Consider the following 22,005-nt stretch of genomic DNA (forward strand, 5'->3'; position numbering starts at 1 on the left):
AATTTTCAAGAATTCCTTCTGAATGCAATTTGTATAAATCAACAAAGCAAAAAGCAAACATAAAAAATAAAATAAGAAACATATTTTGCTATAAATCCAGCCAGAATTAATTCTGTATTCTAAAATAACAACTACTGGTTTTCTTCTAGCAGTGACTTTCACTGCCGAAAAAAAAAAAGTTTAGTTTTCAAATTTTGTTTCTTTATTTTGGGTTTGCAGTAGTCAGCACGTGTCCTTGTTTTATGGAAAAAAGTTGTATTTTTTTAGCTTCCCTGATGCAGGAAAAGAACAACCCTTTGTTTGTTTTTACGTGCCAGAAATCATATTACTCCCAATTATGCTGTCTTTTGCCACCACAAAGCACACAAAAGCCATCAGCATAAAAAAAGTGGTAATTATTTGAGGCACTCAAGCCATTTAGGCATCTGTAGCACAGGGAAAGCTGGAAGATTAGACATCTTTAAATCATCACCATAACCCCCTATTGTAAACGTGTGCAGTAACTATTTTCCTCACATGTATTTACACGCATGGCTCTTTGCAAGCTCCTGTACCACATGCCTTTGACAACCCCCATCTTCCCCCAGACACAAACAAAATCACAATTATCATCGACATTCCCAATGACCTAGAACTCTCCATTCCTCACTTGAGCCTCTAGCTCTGTAAGTACAATGTCCTGCTGCAGCTAGCCAAGCAGAACAGTGACACGCTCGGAGAGATGACAGCACACATCCACAGGTGCTGTGCTATGGCATTCAGTAGGTGTTACCACTTATTCCTTTCTCCAAGGCTTATTTCCCAGCTCATGGTTATTGCAAAATGTGCTTGCTCCACAAAACACAATCTTTGCTCTCAATGTGCATGATCACTGCTCTAACTGAAGAATCTGTTCAAACACAGAGAACCCAATTCAAGCACACAAATTTCTATCTGAGCAACAACACTGCTTCTTACAGATTCACGTTAATCCCCAAGCTGTTTGATGAAGAAACTTGGAATACTATTTCTGATTTTTGGATGGGACTCAAAGATCAAGAGACTTCCCAACAAAGCCAGCAGAAAAACCAGGAACAGAACTTTAATCTTCTGAGATAAAATTCAGAGACATGACTGATTCCATTGGTGCTCCCTACAGTAGGGCTAGAGGTATTTGGATTAGCTCTGCTTACTTCTGTATTAGTTTTGGTATCTTCTAATGGGATCCTTCAAACTGCACAAGTTGAATATTGATAGTTAACCATGTAGCTTCAAAATCCATCACAGTGATAACTACGAGGATAAAGTGATCTAGAAAGTTTTGTCAACCTGTTTTTTTAATTTGTGCATCAATACACAGAAGTGTGCTCTAGGTACATCATAAGATATGACTTTATTTGAATATGAAAAGTTCAGAGAGAAAAATGGAATAAAAATGATTCAGTGGTTGAAAGTAAACTTTAAAAAATTTAATTATTTCACATAGTCCCTGTACAACACAAATGCACTGAGGGATCTGGGACAGTGGCAATTTCAAGACAATAAGGCAGGCTGTGCAGGTGTCCTTTTCCATTTCTTCCAATATGGATTGAAATTTCCACCTAAACTCCAGTTAAATGTAGTCTACCCAAGTTTGAAGTGACCTTGGCTAATGAAACAGAAGTGGCTATGTTCCTGGCTTTAAATCCTGGAAAATTACAATACAAATGGCATCAAAGATCTATCTGTACGACACTAGATACTCTATGGCATAAAGTGCAGGGAGAGGAATAAAGTGGGATAAAAAAATTACTGTAAACAGCCGTGTGGAAATCCAGAAGAACTGCAACTGATCTAAACTAACAGGAGAAAAAAATGAATTTACGGAACAATAGATTTAAATACCCTTCACAGATAATGGGAAGTATTTTCCTTTTTGTTATATTTAAACGGTGCCATATTGCAGAACTAGAGATTTAAGAAAAATTGTCTGCATTACATTTTCTAAAATGTGTATGGCTCATTTCCAACATGATGTAAGCCTAGGATAAACAAAAAACGGACTGATCACATCACTAATGAAGTAAGAATGTCTAGGCTTAGAACATTTCATAAAACAAAGGAAAAAAGGAAAGCTACATGCAATAATACAAGGAAAAATTATCACTTCAAACCAAGACATATTCCTTACATTACTTAGTTCTGAGCAACTACTTCTCTCATTCTCCTCCTACCAATCTGGTTAGCAAGAATGAAACAACTGAAAGTTATGCCAGGGAATTTTCAACCAGGCTATTTTCATAACTAGGTACAAAAATAAAGCTTACTAATGGGAAAGAAGGCAAAATTAGGTCGATATTTTGCAAGAAAAAAGAAGTTAAGAGAGGTCTAACAGAGTACATATGCCACATTCTTTGCAAGGGCAGGAATCCAGGCAGGTGGGAAGGAACAAAAGAAAGATGAATGTGGAGTAATTTATGCAAAGTGAAACCCATTAATTTGCCGTAAACATTTGGTAGTTTGTTACAACTCAATTAAAATCCATGAAATTGTCTGAGAAATACATTCCTCCACAGTAAGTCAAATGATAGCACCAGATATGCAGCTATGACACGGCAGATCTGTTCAGACAGATGACTTCAGAAAATAAGGTAGTTGAAAATGGCGTAATCTGCACAGCGAAATTGGTGGTGAGGTTCTGATAGCCACACCACTGCTTCACTGCAACTTGGCTCTAATCTTGAGTCGTAGATTAGCACCACATTTGCAGATGAAGCACAGCAGATCCCAGACACCAGAACTGTTTCAACCAAACACTGCTCTTAGACTGCTTTGTGAACTGAACCAAATCACAGAACTGGGTGCCATTACAAAATAAGCCATGGAAATACACTCACAATCTGCCCTACAACAGCAATGTAAACACCTCCTCTATGAAGTTTACTGTACACTTAGGTAATATGGTTATTCCAACAATTACAAATTATAGGGCACGTGTTACTTGGACTGGGCAGGAATATTCGCAACAGACAGCAGATCCTTCACAACTGAGGCTAAATTTAAGTTTCTAGTACTGTCCCAAAAAGTGGCACTCAAAACTGCAAAAGATTATTTCTTTTTGCACAATGGATTAATTTGCTCTTTCTTACCTCTATTTCAAATAGTCAAAATTGATTTTGAAAGCAATAAAATTTTATCATTTATAAACAAATCAACCAAAGTAAAATATGAGATATCTCTCCTAAACTCCAAACCTAAAGTTAGATAAGGAGCTTTAAGATATGCTAATGTTTTGCTAGAAGTACAGATAATTAAGGAGTTTTATTAATATGCTCCATGAGCAAAGTCCCCTATTCTAATGAAAAACCTGCGAGTCACTCTGGTGTATTAGCACTCACTTGTCTTTCCATTTCCAAACAACAGCCTACTAGTATTTCAATGACAATACATGCCCTTTCTGTTCTGTATTTTCTATTTCAATAATTTTGTTTTGTAGTTAATAATTATATAATTTGTAATCGAGATTCAGTGCTTACTTATCTACAGTAAAACAAGATTTCCTCTTATATACTGTGCCTGAGAACACAAAGTAATTTCAAAAATCTCTTCTTTTCAGTTATTCTTTAATAAAATGGGGACCCAGGGCACAGTGCTGTCATCAGGTTCTAAAACTGATGGAATATGAAATACAGCTCCTCAGAACAAGAACTACAACCAGAGAGATTAAGAGTACTAAACATACCATGGCACTGTCCGTTCCAGCCTCTGAACCCCACTCGGCAAGGAATGCACTGGTAAGAGCCAGGAGCATTAAGGCACTGTGCATCTGGACAGGTAGTTGGAGTCAGGCATTCATCAATGTCTTCAAAAGAGAAGATAAAAGGAAATAATGGTCAAAGCTATACCAGAACACCGAACAATAACATGGTTACTCTGACTCTCCTCCTGTGACACTAAAGCGTTTAAAGAGTTGCATAATTTATCTGTGAGAGGTGCAGGAAAGAACAATTTCAGACAGATTTGTACCAACAATGGGGCATCTCTGAGAAATACAGTAGCTCATAATACATGCAACTGAATCTGAATTCTGTATTATACTAAAAATCTTTGGTAGGTCTTCCAGAACATACAGCATATCAGATTTCTTTGCTACCACAGGTAAGAATAACCTTCCTTATGTTACTCCCTTACCATATTGAATCCCGAGATTCTTCCTATAGTAAGACTTTGGAAGTTCATTGCAACAGCAGTAAAATTGTAACTATGGCTTCCAAAAGCAAAGCACAATTTGGTATTCTCCAATGTTGTAGAATTATTCAGCAAGTGCATGCTACAGGGCCAAAAACCATCATTGTGTCAATGAGACTTACAGACGCTTATATGGAGTAAGGAGTTAATTTTGTCTGAAAGAAGGCACAAGCCACATCACTGAGACTGGCAGTGTTTAGGGTGATACAGAGACTTACTGCATCAGGCAAGGTGCTAGATTGCCCATGACAAGAAGAGATAGGTCCTGAAAAAGTCATGGAACTCATGTTCAGGCTCTGAGCAAGAACAGCTTCTTATCCCGCACCAAGGAAACCCATACTACATGCAATATATGCAATCTAGAGGAGACTGCACACAAAAAACAACATTCAAAGACAAGCTGCTGTTAAGTGACCAACGATCAGAAGACAGTGGAATTAAAACTGTAGGCAGCCTCCTTGCAGTCTGCTTGCATGTGTGAGATCATTATATAATACGGTGTTTAATTATACAACAATTATAGTCTTTCTCACAACATACTTGCTTCATACAGTGCACAGCACTAAATAAATTGTCAATCACCTCAAAACTCAGCTTCCTAAGCTTCCACCCCTTTCCTGCTCCAGGCCTAGCAGTTTTGTCTTCTGCAATTAAGGAGTGCTACTCGAGCACAGATCACAGGGAGGGAATTCACTCCTAGTTTTGAGAACAAGCTCACAGAACTCAAGGAGCTCCCAACACTCGTAATTTAACTGGACAATGCTCCAAGCTTGAGAGAACTGAAATATCCCAGCTCCAAACAACTCATGGGATGTAGGCAAATCACGATCTTTCATAGAATCACAATTGTCCAGCTTAGAATACTTTCTCACAAAAACATCAACAGGCTTTTTCAGCTGCTGCAATGCAGACCTGCAAAAGTTTCCCATGACACTGCTGTGGGATTATTTTTTTTTACCTAATTAATGAAGAAAATTACACTTCTGCCATAGTTTCTTCTCAGAACTGTCTGGACTGTGTCTGCTCTCAAAACATAGAACATGAATGATGTATGTGGTACAGAAATTTTCTGTTAAAATAAAGTCTCAATGCTGCAAAGCTTTTTTAAAAAAAAATACTTATGCAATCCTATGGAATGATGTTCAGCTATGACTACAACACTCTTCTACATAAACAACAGACCCTAGAACAACATATATGCACTATTTACATTCCCTTGGCTAGGCCAGTGAAAGAGCTTGTGTGAGTACAGCTTAAAGGCAGAATGGAGCGAGGAAGTGCAAGTGAACTGTGAGTATTGTGTGCAGCTTGGAGGATTCCTGCCTTTGTTTTTAAACTGTGGAGGGGGTGGAAAGAAGTTTTTTGTGGACTCAGAAATCTGTCAGTAGGGTGATGACACGCTGAAATGATTCCCTGAATGTGTTATTTCCTTGGTTTGATGGATTTAGTATAAGAGAGGTTTTTTTCCCCTCAAGCAACCTTAAGTAAGTTTCAACAGAGAATTTGGTTTCAGAAATTACATATTGTTAAGTTAAATTACAGAGGACTACCACCACACTATTTAAAATACTAGCTAATTACATATTTGATGTAGTGTAATAGTCTGATTTCTAGCCTAATTGAATCACAGATTCCCTATTCACAGAGAAGATTTGCAAAAACTACTTGTAAGAGTGGAGTCTGTGAAACATTTAAATAAATTGAAAAAAAAAATGGAAGAGGAATCTTTTAGCATTTCTGAGAGCAGCAAATATACCCATGGCAGCTTTCAGTTGCTTATTTGCCGGGCAACCTAACACATCAGCAATTTTATTCTGTGCTACGTAACTTAAGACTAAAGCATGAACAAAATTATGTTTAAAATTAAACGATTTCTTGGGATTTTTATTTTACCATTCAAGTTGAAAATGAAAAAAATACCAGGAAAAGAGGCCAAAATGTCACATTAAAAATAATGTGAAGCTTTGAAGGTCAGATGTGCTAGGATCTCCAGCAACATGAAATACAGATTTAAGAGGTCAACCTATCATTTGCTACCTGATATAACACAGGAAAAATGACAACTATTTTTAACAGAAACTTGGCAAGCAGGTAAGGTCTAACAATGAAGTTAAGTGATTCCATGACGAGATATGATAAAATGGCTCTTCAAAGATGGTTCTGTACCCAGTGGGGGAACTCCTTTGCAGCATCTCAAATTTAAGTAACATGAAAGATTGAAGAGTACTCACAAAAGCTTCTTATTTAAGATTGCATCCTCTAAAATTTGTCCCTTTGCAACTCAAGCTGCAGTGCTAAGCCTCCCTTGAATAGTAGGGAATGTTAATCATTCCAAATGGCAGCACATGTTTTTGTGCTATCAATAAATGGTAACTTCACTTCATCATCACCAGTAGTGAAGAGTCCAAACCTACCTTTGCATTCCCCTCTCCTGTTCATTTGGTATCCACTGTCACAGTATTCACATCTGTATGACCCAAGAGTGTTTATACAAAAGCCTTCTCCACAAGTGTGCGGTCTTGAACATTCGTCGAAATCTGCAGATGACAAAGACAAGTTAAGAGAAGCTGCTTCACCATCAAAGTGTTGAATGTTTCCATCTCCTCAAAACTTTGCTTTAACTAAACACTAAGTTCGGATTTTTGAAGCTGTTTGCAAACCAGCTCACTGCTTGTAATCACAGAGAGAACGAATTTGAGAAGGAGCCAGGATACAGAAGGCAGCCTGTGAGCACCCATGGCTGCAAATACAATGTTGTCTTGCTCCATGTATGCCCAAGCCAGCACCTGCCTAAGGCAGACTGCAGCTTCTTAAGGCTGTGTTGCTTTGTGAAGTCTGTGGTTGTTTGCAGCTGTATTTAAAAATATGCTTTGTTCCAGCTTCTACTCTTTGTAAGTGTTAAATGTTTGTGTTTTAAAAAAAAACCCAGGGTTTTTTAGTAAATGGTAGTTTTCCTAAACAATGATGGTACTGAAAAACTTCTTGTTTTTCAACAAACAAACATGTTGTGAAGGAATATCAGCTACTCAGGTGCTTTCTTCACCACAATACCTGGTGAATAAACTTGGATCAGAATAATATCTGGTGAATATCTTGGATCCAAGTTAAATGTACTTCCAGACACCAGTCCAGTACCACCGACATTAAGGAAAAAAGAGGTGAAAAGGGCATTTGGGAGGGTTTAGTTATGCTTCTTGAATAATTTTTATATTTTTATTTTCTATAAAGAAGACTAGTTATTACCAACACAGTCAGTTCCATCTTCACTGGCCATGAACCCAGCTTGGCAAATACATAGGAAACTTCCTTCTGTATTCTCACAGCGTCCAAGGGAACAGAGATGTGGTGCCTGATTACACTCGTTAATATCTACAAAAGAAATGAAAACATAAGACAATAGACTAACATATTTAGTTGTGATTATTTCTGTGCATTCTCTGTCATGCATTTGAAAAGACTGATCTTGTAGCTATTTCAACTATTTGAAAAGGTATATATGTTTTCTCTCAGAGAAGCAAACAAGATGCACTAAATAGTTTTGGTTGGATAAAAATGCTGTTATTGGCTTAGACTGCAAGAATATTGCATTGGCCTGAAGAACGTGACATGATTACAGTTCAAATCACTACACTGTGTGCAACACGAGCACAGGCTGCAAGCATGGAACATTTATAAAACTTGTATAAAATAAAGGGATTCTATGCTGCCATTTGGCTATGTTGCATAATTAATTTTTCAATACTGTAGTTGCACCTGACAGCATGTGTTACAGCGTGAAGCTACTGAGGTTTGGTGGCATGAACATTTTATAGCATATAATCTGTTGATACAATACACCCTTCCTGATCCAAGTTACAGAGGAACCAGTATAGTCTGAATGAAGAAAAGATACCAGTACAGCTGCTTCCAAATCTGAGAAGGCTCATGTAGGACTCATTTGTGCTCTACCTTGTTCATCAGAGGCCTCTGTTCTAGAATTTACTAGCTTAAAAGGGGATGTAGACCTCACTTTGTAGACCTCTCATCTCACTGTGCTTCTGGGTTGTTTATGATGTACTTTCTCTTTTCAGTTGCAGGCTGAAAGGAATAACCTAACAAAATGCCTGAACTTAGCCTGGCTGCAGAGCTGGTAGCTGGGTAAATCACTATGAGAAACAGGCACAAATTCATTCTTTTTCCAAACAGAAGCATATTTCATCCTAGTAGTCTGACTTTTAGATACCTGATATACAGCTGAGAGGAGATGGTCTGCCTTACCACTTTTTCTCTCAAATCACACTGGGAAACATTTAATTCCATTTAATTAAATTCACACTCATTTCAGAGCATCTGAAAGGCAACATTAGACACTACCTCACAAATTTTATTTGGCATTAAAAAAATATTTTGTAGTTTGGAAGCATTCAACAGAGGAAAGAACTTCTGACTGCTCTGTAGAGATTTCCCCTAACCAGATTCTACATTGCAAGCATTTCATAGCATGGTTATTTCAGATTTTTGAAAGCATCATTTCATACCAATGCACTTCGTCTGCTGATCATTAAGTTTGTACCCCTTGTAGCAGATGCAAGTGTATCCCACAGGCAAATTAACACAGTGTCCTGCTCCACAGATATCAGGATTAACTGTGCATTCGTTGATTTCTAAGCAAACAAAAAGAAACTTAATGTTAAACTCACATAGTTCAGTGCACAACACTCAGTAATCCAAGCAGAAAACTCAGGCCTGAAAACAACTGTAAATCAAGTTTGCAACTCCTGAGTTTCTCTAATGGATACCTTATCTGGCAGAATCTAGAAACCATCTGGGCTTTTCCTAGTGACATAATCTTATGTACCTTCCAAGATCTATAAATCAGTACATAAATTTTAAACTAAAATGAAGATAAGATAATATAAAATAAAAAATATATGGCTCAACCTTTGCATTGCACATTAAGAAAATAACTGTAGTGAGTTGCTGATTACATTGGGTCTTCTGATTTACAGAATACTCGTCTATTAATGGCTTGGATGTATTTTTTAAGATAAAGAGATTCAGATACAGGCAGCATTGGATGCTAAATCCTCACAGTAGTTTTAGAAATTTCCAAAGTATATGGGTTACAACAGAAAATACTAATGGGCTGTGTTCAGTTGCTATGAACTAAGGTTGTACTGCAGTATGGAATTGTAATTTCCTGAAAAAGAAGAAATTACTGTGAAGAATTGTTTATCTAGCCTATTTAGAAAAAGATCATATTTAAATTTAACTAACTTCCAAAGTACAGAAATAGGGCGCTCAAAAACCTCTCAACTTGAACTGCATTCAGTTTTTAAAATCCTGTTTAGGATTTTGTCCTACAAATCTTACTGCACTTGTACTTTATTATCTCTGAACAACATTTTGGCTTATAGCACACAGCAATTTCTAGTTCTACTAATTTTCCTGAAGAAAAAAAAAAGAACTTGGAAAACTACCATCTTCTTTTTACTGACTGATGTGAGTTTCCAGCAGGGTAACTTTCTCTCCCTGTAAGGAAGCTGGAAGCTGGCTGGCAGAAGGGACACAGTCACAGAAGAGCTCACTTCTTAGTTCTAGTTTGATTATGACAACTATTTGAACCTTCCTATGCAACTGATGAACTGTAATTCCAGCAAACTGATGGCAGCAGTTAAATGCTCACAGAAGGACAGGACACTTTCTCTACTCTTACAGTACATTCAGGAGGATTCAACTGCAGACAGAATTGTACAAACAACTGTCTGCATTGTGTCAACTCAATAATCCATTCCTGCATGAAGGAGAGACATTTTGAAGAGTTCATTTTTTATTCAAGTATGGGAAATTTCTCCCCCTGAATGGAAACCAGGAAACCTCTTTGTAGGCCCAAATATCTCTACCTAAATACATATTTATATCTAAATATATGAGAATGCATTCTTACAGTATTTACCAGGATATTGCAATCACTTCAAAGCCTGTGTTCATTCTGGTTCATTCTAACCAATGTGACATTGTAATGCCCTCACATATACAAATAAGTTACATTCACACTTTTGTTTCTAAATGTATAGCAAAAGAAATTTTGATGTCTTTTGGACACAGCTGTCATTTAGATAAACTTCAGCTATGGCAGGTGCATTACTTGCATTTCTGTTACTTTCACTTCTCGACACATAGATGTAGATGAGGCAACTCTGGTACATAAAAAATGGATGGAGCACAAACATCAAAAGAACATTTCAAAATAGATCTTACAGTAGCGTCTCACCTGCTTTTTGCAGAACATTCTGATCTACATCCCTTGAAGTCTACATCCCTCAATGAACATCATCATGTATACTTCATGAATACACATGTAGGCTGTCTAACAACCTGACTTGTATTCAAGAAGTATTCAGTTCTGGACATTCCTTGGAGATCTGTAAAGAAAGTCCAGAACTGAATCTGAGGTGAATTATCAACTTTCTCTTCTATCCCTTACTTGTGGATACAAAAAAGGAAGGTGACATCCTGGAACGACCTGGTCCTGGCTCCTTTAACAATAGCCTCATTGTTGTGCTGTTCCGCACTTTGTCCAGAATATTCTTTCTGTTCTACAACCACATTCTCTTCACTATGGTAATTCAGCAATAGCACAGAACAATAATGTCAGGAACTCAGTCATTTCTTAATTTATTGTAGCTCTAAAAGAGAAGTACAATACCTGTAACTTGAGTAGGTGCAATAACTTGACTTGCACTTGAAGTAGAGACTTCAGGAGCAACTTCAACAGGCAAAGGAGGGGATGTTTTCTCAATCACTACTGTGTGACATGGAATGGACATCAATCACATTCAAAAAACCCACCTTAAAGCATTAAAAAAAACCCAACCCTTAAAGAATTCACACATGATACTGAATAAGCTAGGCACTGTGGCGATTTTAATTTGTTTATTCTGCTTTGACTTACAGTGGAAGAAAACTGTGTAATTGGGATTTTCATCATTCTACTGCTTGTGAAAAAAAAACACTGAGGTGCTAAAGAACACAAATACATTGTACAAAGTTATGCATAAATATGCAAAGAGCCACCTAAGCACAGTTTCCTCTTGGAAGGAGTACAACGTTTCACCTCTGCCGACATTGAATTCTCATGCACATAATCCAGGATATCACTTCTTGAACTATATCTTTATCACTTAAATAAGTCACCAAGCCAATGCCAACCTCTCAATTCTTTCTACTTCTGCTTCCATGACTTTTTTTGAACATGAAGAAATTGCTTTTGAAGCTCCAATAATTTTTTCATTAACCTCTGTTAGAATTGCTACTTTCTCATTCTTTTAAGAACTGTAAGCACGTTCTCATACTGAAAGAAATGATAAAATAAGTTACCTGGAAACTGTGGATGCAGGTTAATTGTCGAAATTCCAGGAGAAAGTTGGGGCTGCCCAGGCTCTAGATAAGGCTGCTTTTCTTGATCAATGGAAGCTAATTCCTAGAAGAATGATAAAAAAATAACATTCTGAAAACATTCCCTTAATTCACAGCTACCCACAAACTCCTGGCTTGAAACACTGCTAACATTCTCACAAGAGTGGCTTTTGAAAGCAGATCATTAATCACTACAAATTTAAACCTGAATGAACATGGAATACTATGTTTATACAATGACATACCGTTAAACATTGATTTTAATTTAAGTAGCCATTTCCTAGAGCTTCTAATTGCATCTTTCTTTGGCTTTGTTCTTCCACAATTCTCCCATTCTCTGATCATTAATTGCTTTCAAATAGCATTTGAATGCAGGTCAGTATCACACAAAAGTATACAATCAAATCTAGGTGTCTGACAACTGTGAAAGGTTCCTTCTTAGCTATTAACCCATCATCCTATTTTCATAGAAATGTCAGATGCTTGTACCTCTGTCAGAAAATGAAATGGAGCACATCTGCAACTAGTCACAACAAACGCCATTACCTCCAGCACAGAGAACCTGAAACTTCCAGAATGGGGGACCTCACACAGACACACACTTTATACACTTGCTCATCTCCAATGAGCACAAGATAGGCTAAACAAACTATGAAACTAACTGAGGCAACAATACCAGTCTCACAAGCAGGTGTCACAAATGCTTCTGAAAGCTTCATGTTGTTTCTCTCTGATTAATCTTCTCTAGCTGTTATTATCTGTGTCTCTTCTTCACACTCTCTGCATTTTTCAATATCCTCCATAAAATACAGTCTCCAGAATGGGATAGAGCAATATATACCAGACCCTCCAACTAATGCCTCTAAGAGAGACAGAAATAATCTTTCCTGTACCTTACTACCTGTCTGTTGTTGTATACAATAACAACACAAACTCTTTTTGCCTCAGGGTTTGAACAGTAAGTCTACAGCGACTTTTTTGTCCATCATAAATTCTAAATCCTTTCAGCTATCAGAATCCCACATCATACACACGGTCTGCATTCTAATTCCTAGATAAATTACATCATGTTTTACCTGATCAGGAGCTGCAGTTGCCACTAAAAGCAGAAAGAAAAAAGAGAATTAATCAGTTTTCCCAAAACATTTTATTATATATTTTACCACAGTTGAAAGGGATTGTGGACATCACACAAAAAAAATCAGGCTCAAACCTCATTCCAAAATGGTGCAAACATGAAATCATGTTCCTGAAGCAAGTGTAAAAACTAACCTGAAACCAGAATAAGATTCTACACACCATCTAATATTTATTTACTCTGTATTCAGCTGCCTTGTAGGTTTCTCAATTGTTTACCTGCTTCCTCAGGAACAATTTGACAAACTCACAAGTTATTAACTCACTGATGAAACCTTTTCAATTCCTTCCAAGGGATATCAACATCTGTAAGTACTTTAAAGGTAAATTAATGTCATAATGATATACAACTTACCACTAACAAATTTGCAAGGACTTATTGCAAAAAAAAAAAAAAAAAAAAAAAAAAAAAAAAATTTAAATTTGTCCTTTCTTTAGACAAGCAAGAGTGGGTTTTTTCCTCCACAAATATGACTTTTTTTCTGGGAAAATGTGGTAGGAATTTCATACAAGTTCTTATTTTCCATTGCAGCTTTCCTTTTTAGAATTCATATATACTATTTTTTTAAAAATCTTACAACAAATCTTACAACAAATATGTACTATTTCTGATCATAAAAACTACTGAGACTAAAGCAGTCTCGCTCTTTCTCCATGGTCTCAGCATCTGGTAGGACATACCCATAACCTGTGAGAAGTAAATCAGGTGATGGGTATCATGGAATGCTCTGCTGTGGGGAGTGGTGCCTCTCGGCCCTGCGCTGTCCACAGCGAGCACGCAAAGAAACAAACCATGGAAGACACAAGCACACAAATAGAGAAAGACTAAATTTTCCCACTCTCACCTTCTTGTACAGCCATCTCAGTCTCACTTTTCTGTGAGAAGGTCAGTGCCTCCACTGGCTCTTCCTTTGCTGGGAGAGGTGGAGGAGAAGTACCTTTAGCAACAGGTTGAGTAATCGGGGTCTTGCCAATGGCAGGTGGCTGTACTCTAACTGCAGGGTGATGATATAGCTTGTTTCTGTGAGGGCCAGAAACCGTATAACCCATTCCACCAGGGCAGATTTCCTTAAAAGCAGCTAGATTTGGGATGGGAAAATATTCCTTTTAGGAGTCTAAAAGTGCAATATGTTGACATAGTGGAAAATATAATGACTACCACTAAGAAATTTAATCTCATATTGTACATACATTTTTACAAAAAAACTCTTAAAGAGAAGCTATGCATTGCATGCTAATACAACTGAGCACTCTCCCAAAACCATGCTCTGGCTGTTTTTCCTAGAAGGTTTCCACTCCAGTTTACCATTTTTCTTCAGTTCTGCTTATCTGTCAATGTATCAAATTTTTTTTCTTAATTAATCCCCTGCAAACAGAACATCCTTTCTACATATTAATTTAAACATGCAAATCATCTTTATCACCTATACTGCATAATGAATGAAGATCACTACTGCTATAATTTTCTTTTTTGTAGAAATCAAAGGGAAAATGCTCACCAGCCCTGTACTAGAGCAGTAGAACACTATCAACCAGTACCAACACTGATCCACAGGATCCCACCTGACTACATCAGAGGCCTCATACCAGTCCAGATCCAAATTCCACTGAATTGAAAAAGGCTGGCTAAAAACAAGATGAGGATCATAAGAAGCCAAATCACTACTAGAAGAGAGGGGAAATAACCTCATTTATATAGCTGCTACAGAAAAAGTTAATTAAAGTCGGGCAACGGCACTTGCTCTATCTCTACAGGTGCTCTATAGAAGCATCATGTTGTGCAGTTCTACTGGAAAAGTAAAACAAGAGAGAAATACAAGTCAGTCTTCCTCCTCAGCAAAGACAATTGTTATGCTCCTGTCAGGGTCAGGGAGACCTTCAGGAGTCTTGAGAGGGCAGCGCTTCATTGTCCTTATTGCTCTAGGCAAAGCCATGCTGGGATGGAACAAAAAAGATTTAGTCTCCCGTGTGGGAATTCTTACGGGTGCCTGAGGGATGTGCCAAGTGGGCATTGGTAAGTTCACAAATTCTGCTTTGAACACATCAAGGTTTTAAAGTGAATTAGCATCTAAAACAAAAGCACAAAGTACTAGGCAAAAGCGCTCCACAGATGAGTTAAACTGTACATTAATCACAGTATGCATTAACTGCATGATGTGTCTCAGTGGAATAGAGGGCGTCTTAGTAGAATAGAAAATATGAAGGGTCAAACTCATTAAATTGAATGGATTCAGAATAAGGAAATACTTTTTGCTGAGATATCTAATATCTAAACTTGCCATAAAATACACCCAGCTGAGGGTAGGAATTCTGGTCAAAAGAGTGAGACAGAAAATTTTATGTCTGTCCCTTCAGATGCATACTTAGGACACAGGAATCTTGCTTCAGGTCATATTCCCTCAAACGAAAAATAGAAATCTGAGCCTTATTTTAGCACAGCTCTGATAAGAGCTCTCAAAACCTGGACATACAAGTCTAGTGTGTCAGTGCCTCTTTAGGAGATGTTTACTTTGCATGAATACTTTAGAAGTATTTTATTTTAGTGGCTTTTACACTAACATGGGATGCTTCGGTAAATACATTACCCCATTCTGGAGTATCCCACTTTAACACTTTTTTCATAGAAAACTCTGAAACATTATGAATTTAACCTGTTACAGAAAGGAACATATTTTTAAATCATGCAAGTAGTCATTAAATAGGGAAAAGCTCACCAGAATTTTCTACTAACATATTTTCTCTCCAAAGTCTTTTCATTAAGAAAAAAAATCACAAAAATAACCAATTCCATATGATACTTGATGTATTTTTTTGTGATCAAATAGCAGTCAACATAAGGATGTATTCTGTGCTCCACTATACACACTATTGGGCATAAAGCTTCATGCCATATTCTCACACATACAAAACACTTGCACTTAAATTGCAAGTCATCTCATGAGAATATATTTTCTCTCAATTAAAGAGCCACAGAAATATTATTTATTCAAAAGTTAACTGGAGTTTAAAATCCTGATCTAGTGACTCAATGGTCATGCAGGAAACAGTGGCTTTAAAAATCTACTGAAATGCTCAAAACTGTTGGTCTCTTTCATTTCTGTAAGTCACACTTAAGAAAGTAAGGAATCTGCTGCTCTCATCATACCTTAGATAGTAACTGTGGATTTCCCAAAGCAGCTAGCTGGTTTGAAAATGTAAATCTTTGTAAAATACTTCAGAAAAATACATGACCTGCATCATGAGAGTGACATATGCAACAGGTTCAAGTACACACAGTGGATTGTCATTACAAACACCTGGGCTAAAATACTCAAGAGACTGGACATCATGTATATTAGAACAAGCAATGATGCTTTTAAAACAGATTAATTTGACCCTACATTTGGGAAAAAGGATAATATAAAATTGATTTTGACTGAAGACTCCATGGGCGTTTAAGTTTTAAGCAACATCAGGGAATAAAAAGTACTTGAAAACAGTGATCAATTTCTATATGTGGAATCTTAATCTATAACCAGCCAAAGTGAGAGTGGTGACCAAACAAGCTGATATTTTTGAAGTCCTTATACATTTAAATAACAGCGGAACTCCAAGGGAACACTGATAATACAAGAGAGTTTCATGTATCAAATAAGGAATTAAGTGAAAAATGGCACAAAAAGTTTAACTACTAGTTTATTGTTAAGAAGGGAATTCTCTACTTACCACATCCCTCAGGGTGGTAAATGGGTGGTAAAGATAAGAAGGAAGGTGAGAAAGCAGAGATACTACCATGCATATCCTCCTAACTGTAATACAAACTACATCTCATGTTGCTCTGTGACCAGATTTTTAAAAGCTGCCATTGTTTCACCAGAGCCTTTAACAACTAAAGAGTATTAACTACATTTTAGGTTACTTTTCCTGTATCTCTAAGTACTGTGGTGATTGTTTGCTTGGGGTTTTTTAGAGCATGCATAACAAATTAGCATTTATTTTCCATTGCAGGGGGCAAAAGCTTGTATTTTTAGTGGAAGTTCTTACCTGTTCCTGGGAGAGGACACTTCTCACAGTGTGGGCCCCAGGCTTTGCCAACACTGCAACAGCAAAGCTGCTTGCTGAGCTGAACAGAAAGAGGATGCATGCATTGCTTTCCTGCACTAACAAACCGGTAGCAGGGTCCTTTCTCTTCAGCGACTACAGGGTTATCAGCTGCAATGAAAGTGGAAGAGAAGATGAAAAGCAAAACAGAGAAACACCACTAGATTTCCAACATCACTTAAACAGATTTGTATTCTGTCTGCTGAAGTTTCATTTCAAACACCTATCTCAGATGAGAAACACATTAAAAAAATATCTCATTTTGCATCAAACACTCCTGAATTCCCACTTACCCTAGACTAAGCATAAGAAGTATTTCAAAGAAAAACAACAACAAAAGTAAATTCAAAACCCGCAGTTGCCATCCTGCCACAATGAAGAGTGAGAATCATCTCTCACTTGTACACAGCTGCTGAAGATCAGTCACTGCCACTACACAGCTGTGCCAAGCAATAAAGCCAAAGGAACATCCATCTATAAGTAGGCTACATCAGTAAGACTGCAAAAGCATGAAGTATCATATATTACAATCTTTTTTCACAAAAGAGACACATATTTACATTTTGTTATGCTTCATTTTAATGTGGAAGAGCCAAAGGCCATAAGCAATAATTAGTATGATGTAACAGAAAGCTAAGACCCATCCAGCTAATTTATACATCCACATTAAGATAAAGCTAACAGTTCTGGGTAACATGTTCACATAACTCAAAAAATACAAAGACTATCAGATTTTCACCATGACAAGTAAAAGCAAAACCAAAACCCAACAACCAATTCCCTTCTCCTTGTGTTCACCCGAAAAGCAGTACAAAGTTCTTCAAACTGCTGAGAAACTCTCTCAGCAACTGAGTGTCATTAACTAGTAGCACAAAATACCTATGCTGGGGAAAAAAAAAGAAAGAACTCACCTATGACTTGAGATTGTACTTTATCTTATAAATGTAAAGATAGCTCAGAGAAAGAACTTAGGATTATAGCTATTTTTCACTTGTACATATTCTTTGAAAAAAAAATAAAAGGAAAAAATTTAATTGTTCCTTTGTTCTTTACATTGTCTTTGCTTCTTGCAGAGGCAATTGATTGTAACCCAAAATAAAAGCTAATTAATAGAGGGAAATATTTACATTCACATCATTCACAACTTCTTATTTCTCCTCATTATTTCTTAATTTTTAATTCTTCCTAATTAGAAGGAGAATGTGCTAAAGATCATCCTGGGCTAAATATTTATTAATGGAAACAATCCAGATCAAAGCTGCAGAGGCAGAAAAGGGGAGAGCAGGACACAAAGATGATTTTGGCTGAAACTAGCAGAGAGGGGAGTAAAAAAATACCTGAAGGCTACTGAAAAAGACTGTACATATGTGGAGGCTGGAGATGGCGTTGAAGACTTGGTGACAAGAAAATCAGGAAAAGGATCCTGGGCAACCAGTGGTAGAGAGCAAAGCTTCCAAGACAAAGGAAGAGAAAAGAAGCAGGAGCACTGAGACTGACTAAATAATAAACTGAGAATTTGCGGTGGAGACAGAAAAACAAAGGTGACAGATTAGAATAGTTGGGCTCAGTCAAATAAATCTTCATCTGAAGTGTAACTAAGTATGTAATTTGGTACTTTGATTAGCAGTATTACTTACGTATGCATCTTGAGAGGGTAGGATCTGGCACAAATCCCATTTTGCAGGTGCATCTGTAGCTGCCCATAGTATTCAAGCACTCACCATTAGGGCACACTCCCTGTAACTGACACTCATTGATATCTGTGGAAAAATTGAAAAAAATCAGATGATGAAACATGTATTAATATTTCTCTTTCTTCAGAAGTTCTCTCTTTTTTTTAAATATATGAAGGATAACTATTACAAGTTAATACTCTAATCAACACTTTTTCCCATGCTGACATGTGATTCATAACCTTTTAAAACATTGCTGAGAACCTAACAAAAACACAATTATATTTATACATCATTCTTAAGTACTCTTAATTAGAAAAACAAATACACTTTGACTGGCTTATCAACCCTTCTTGTACTGACTAGATGATTGCTTGCACAGCTCAACACAGCTCACAAGAATATTCACAGAGTCAAGTTTCAAACAATCCAGTACATTTTGCAGATATTCCAGTTTTTATTAGTATTCATAATGAAGAGGGCTCAATGGTTCATTATGCTGAAAGAAGCGTAATGCAAAAATACCATCTGTAGCCTAAAGGAACTTCAGGGATGCCTCAGGGAGCACAGAACATACTGGACACGGAAAGAATTGCAGCAGTGGCAACACAGCTTCCTAACAATTATGTTGAACCTGTGCCAGCAGTGCCCTGGCAGCCAGGAGGGCCAGCCCTGTCCTGGGGACATCAGGCACAGCATGGCCAGCCGGGCAAGGGAGGGGATTGTCCTGCTCTGCTCTGAGCTGGGGCAGCCTCAGCTCCAGTGCTGGGGACAGGTTTGGGCGACACAATGTAAAAATGACATTAGACTACTAGAGAGTGTCCAAAGGACATGAGGAGCAGCTGAGGTCACTTGGTCTGTTCAGCCTAGAGGACACTGAAGCAGACCTCACTGCAGTTACAACTTCCTCATGAGGGGAAGAGGAAAGACAGACACTGATCTCTCTCATGACCAGTGACAGCACCCTAGGGAATGGCCTGTAGTTGTGTCAGGGAGGTTTAGGATGGATATTAGGAAAAGGTTCTTCACCCAGAGGGTGGTTGGGCACTGGAACAGGCTCCCCAGGGAAGTGGTCACAGCACCAGCCTGACACAGTTCAAGAAGCATTTGGAGAACACTCTTGGGCACCTGGTGTGATTCCTGGGGATGGTGCTGTGCAGGGATAAGGAGCTGGACTTGATGATCCCTGTGGGTTCCTTCCAACTCTGTATGTTCTCTAATTCTGTTTTAATAAAGTTTGCTGTTACTAGGCCACCTGTACAAGTGTTGCTTTCAGGGTCTGACTGAATAATCCTCCCATTCCCCAAGCACTGGGCCTCAGGTCTGTATCACAGTCACGGCTGCTTTCGTCGTTCGCTTACTCTTAAAACAGGACCTGTCTAACAATCATCTGGATACCATTTGTAACTAAGTCAGCCAAACTAGGTTTTTATTTCAGGGGACAGGAACAACATAACTTGCACTGATAATCCAAACATCAAAATAGTATTAAAAAAAAAAAATCTACCAATCTATAATTATCTGTGTCAGAACTTGTGGTCTCCGCTTTCAGAAAAATTGAGAGAGTGGATTGAAATAGACCTACTTTAAAATATTTACATCTATTATTTTTCCATCAGACTTTTCCTCCCTATCCTTAAGGCTAGGAAAAGACACCTACCTTGCTTTACTGGGTAAACAAACTTCATGTGGAATTTAGAAATTCCAGCTAGTTCTTTGAAAATCAGGTATTACTGATCATTTATCTAAAAGATATAATATTTATTATCTTTCCTTTTAGCTTTTATAATACCAACCTCATTTTATTTGACCTCATTTTATGTTATGTTGCATCGTAATTCAACACCATTGCTGAGGGTAAGAGGTTCAATATACAAAACGTAACAGATGTGCTGAAGTTTGCATTTGGAAACCTATAGAAAGATTCTTTCTTCATTTTTCTCCATAAGTTTGGCTACCTGTAACATGACACAAGAGTACAGCAGACTCTGGCAGCTGCCATATCAACCACATTTTTTCCCAAATACTCAGTGTTGAGCTTATCCCTCAGCTCTTCCAGTGCTGTACCTAATGTAGTATCTTGACACCACCTGGATAAACTTCACTTCTATGCACTTAGCTGTGTATGACAAGGAGTAGTAATTTATATCCTAAAACTTTGGATGAAATGTGATGGAAACCACACGAATTACAAAGGATCAGCTCTGCCTCAAAGGAATTTTCAAGTGAAATTCCCAGACTACATGACTTTCTGACCTCAGAGGGAGTGGACTATTTAAAAAGGAGAATGGTATAAGAAAAGAGCAGAAAAAACAGCTGAAATATTTTTGTATAGCAGTCTACTTTTTGTCTTGCCCAATGTTGAAGCAGAATGACACCCTATAAGAACAGGATATATATAAGAACAGGAGTATCTCATGTAAGGATTGCATTAATACAGAATATTTATCAAGCTAGACATTTTCAGATGCACTTGTTTTTATCAGTTAATTAAGTTTCTTTGTCAGACTAGGCTCTTTCTTTTACCTTGAAATCTCAAAATATGATTGAAAGCATCTACACAGTTCCAACGGATCCCAGAGGGAAGATTATCACTATTTCTATACCATTATGATTTGTGAGTATTAAAGAAATGAACTTAAATCTTAACAGTTAGCAAACTGAAGACATTTTAGAAACATCCCTAAATAGAAACATAGTGATGCTGCTGTGAACTTGTTGGGAGGAAAGGACATACTTGCTAATGTTCCATTTTCTAAAATTATGCTCAACTAGGACCTGATGGAAAAAAGGGACTCTGAAATACCTAGAAGCTAATACAAAGAAAACACTGGAACACTCGAGAGCCCTCTATTAAATTTTCTATCTATTGGCAATTTAAGTTGTCAGATCAGTCTTCAAATGCTAAACCAGAAAACCATTCTACTTGCTTTGATAAAGCATTTTCTCTGACGTCAGAAGTAAGTTAGAGGAAGAGACAGTATCTTTTATTCTGTGTACAGGAAAAATATAGTTATCTGGGTTTATTTCAAAACAAAAATCCTCAATATAAATACACAAATTACACACAGACTTAGGCAGAAAAACCAAGTACAGATTTTGGAGGAAGCAGAAAAACACAGGAGAAATTGATACACATAATGAAAATAATTTCTCTACTTCCTACATTGTACTATCCAGACATTTTTAAACAACTTTCTCCCTTTCCAAATTCTCAGTATGTGTTTTTCTTTACAGGAAAATTAACATATATGACTGGAGGAAAATTGAACATATATGCCAAGCAACATACATAATGTATCATTTTTTGATGACTTTTTCTGGAATTAGAATTAGCAGAAATGCTTTATCTAATGAAAACAGTATTTAAGTTTTACATCAGAAAAGAAGACGGTTTATTTCAAATAATTACAATTTGACTCAGATTTTATAATTCTTATTTTCAATAAAAAGACTAAGTCTCTTGTTGGTTAGCCACTAAAATACATTGCTACTTACTTATACATCAGCA

The 22,005-nt window shown here is 37.2% G+C and overlaps 1 protein-coding gene across 6 annotated transcripts in view; it reads right to left on the reverse strand.

Moving 5' to 3' along the window:
* LTBP1 (latent transforming growth factor beta binding protein 1) overlaps positions 1–22,005 on the reverse strand; it is a 184,927-nt gene that overhangs the window by 52,567 nt on the left and 110,355 nt on the right. For 3 of the 6 annotated variants that reach the window (XM_066315902.1, XM_066315901.1, XM_066315899.1), the window contains exons 10-19: positions 18,459–18,581; positions 16,765–16,932; positions 13,587–13,655; positions 12,681–12,703; positions 11,566–11,668; positions 10,895–10,993; positions 8,724–8,849; positions 7,450–7,575; positions 6,621–6,743; positions 3,701–3,820 (exon numbers count right to left, since the gene is read on the reverse strand). In XM_066315902.1, coding sequence (XP_066171999.1) covers positions 3,701–3,820; positions 6,621–6,743; positions 7,450–7,575; positions 8,724–8,849; positions 10,895–10,993; positions 11,566–11,668; positions 12,681–12,703; positions 13,587–13,655; positions 16,765–16,932; positions 18,459–18,581 — 1,080 coding nt within the window. Of the gene's footprint in view, positions 1–3,700; positions 3,821–6,620; positions 6,744–7,449; positions 7,576–8,723; positions 8,850–10,894; positions 10,994–11,565; positions 11,669–12,680; positions 12,704–13,586; positions 13,821–16,764; positions 16,933–18,458; positions 18,582–22,005 lie in introns of all 6 variants that reach the window. The other 3 variants (XM_066315900.1, XM_066315903.1, XM_066315904.1) reach the window with 2 other exon arrangements.

The sequence above is a fragment of the Sylvia atricapilla genome, chromosome 3 (genome assembly GCF_009819655.1).
Source record: "Sylvia atricapilla isolate bSylAtr1 chromosome 3, bSylAtr1.pri, whole genome shotgun sequence".
Lineage (NCBI taxonomy): Eukaryota > Metazoa > Chordata > Aves > Passeriformes > Sylviidae > Sylvia > Sylvia atricapilla.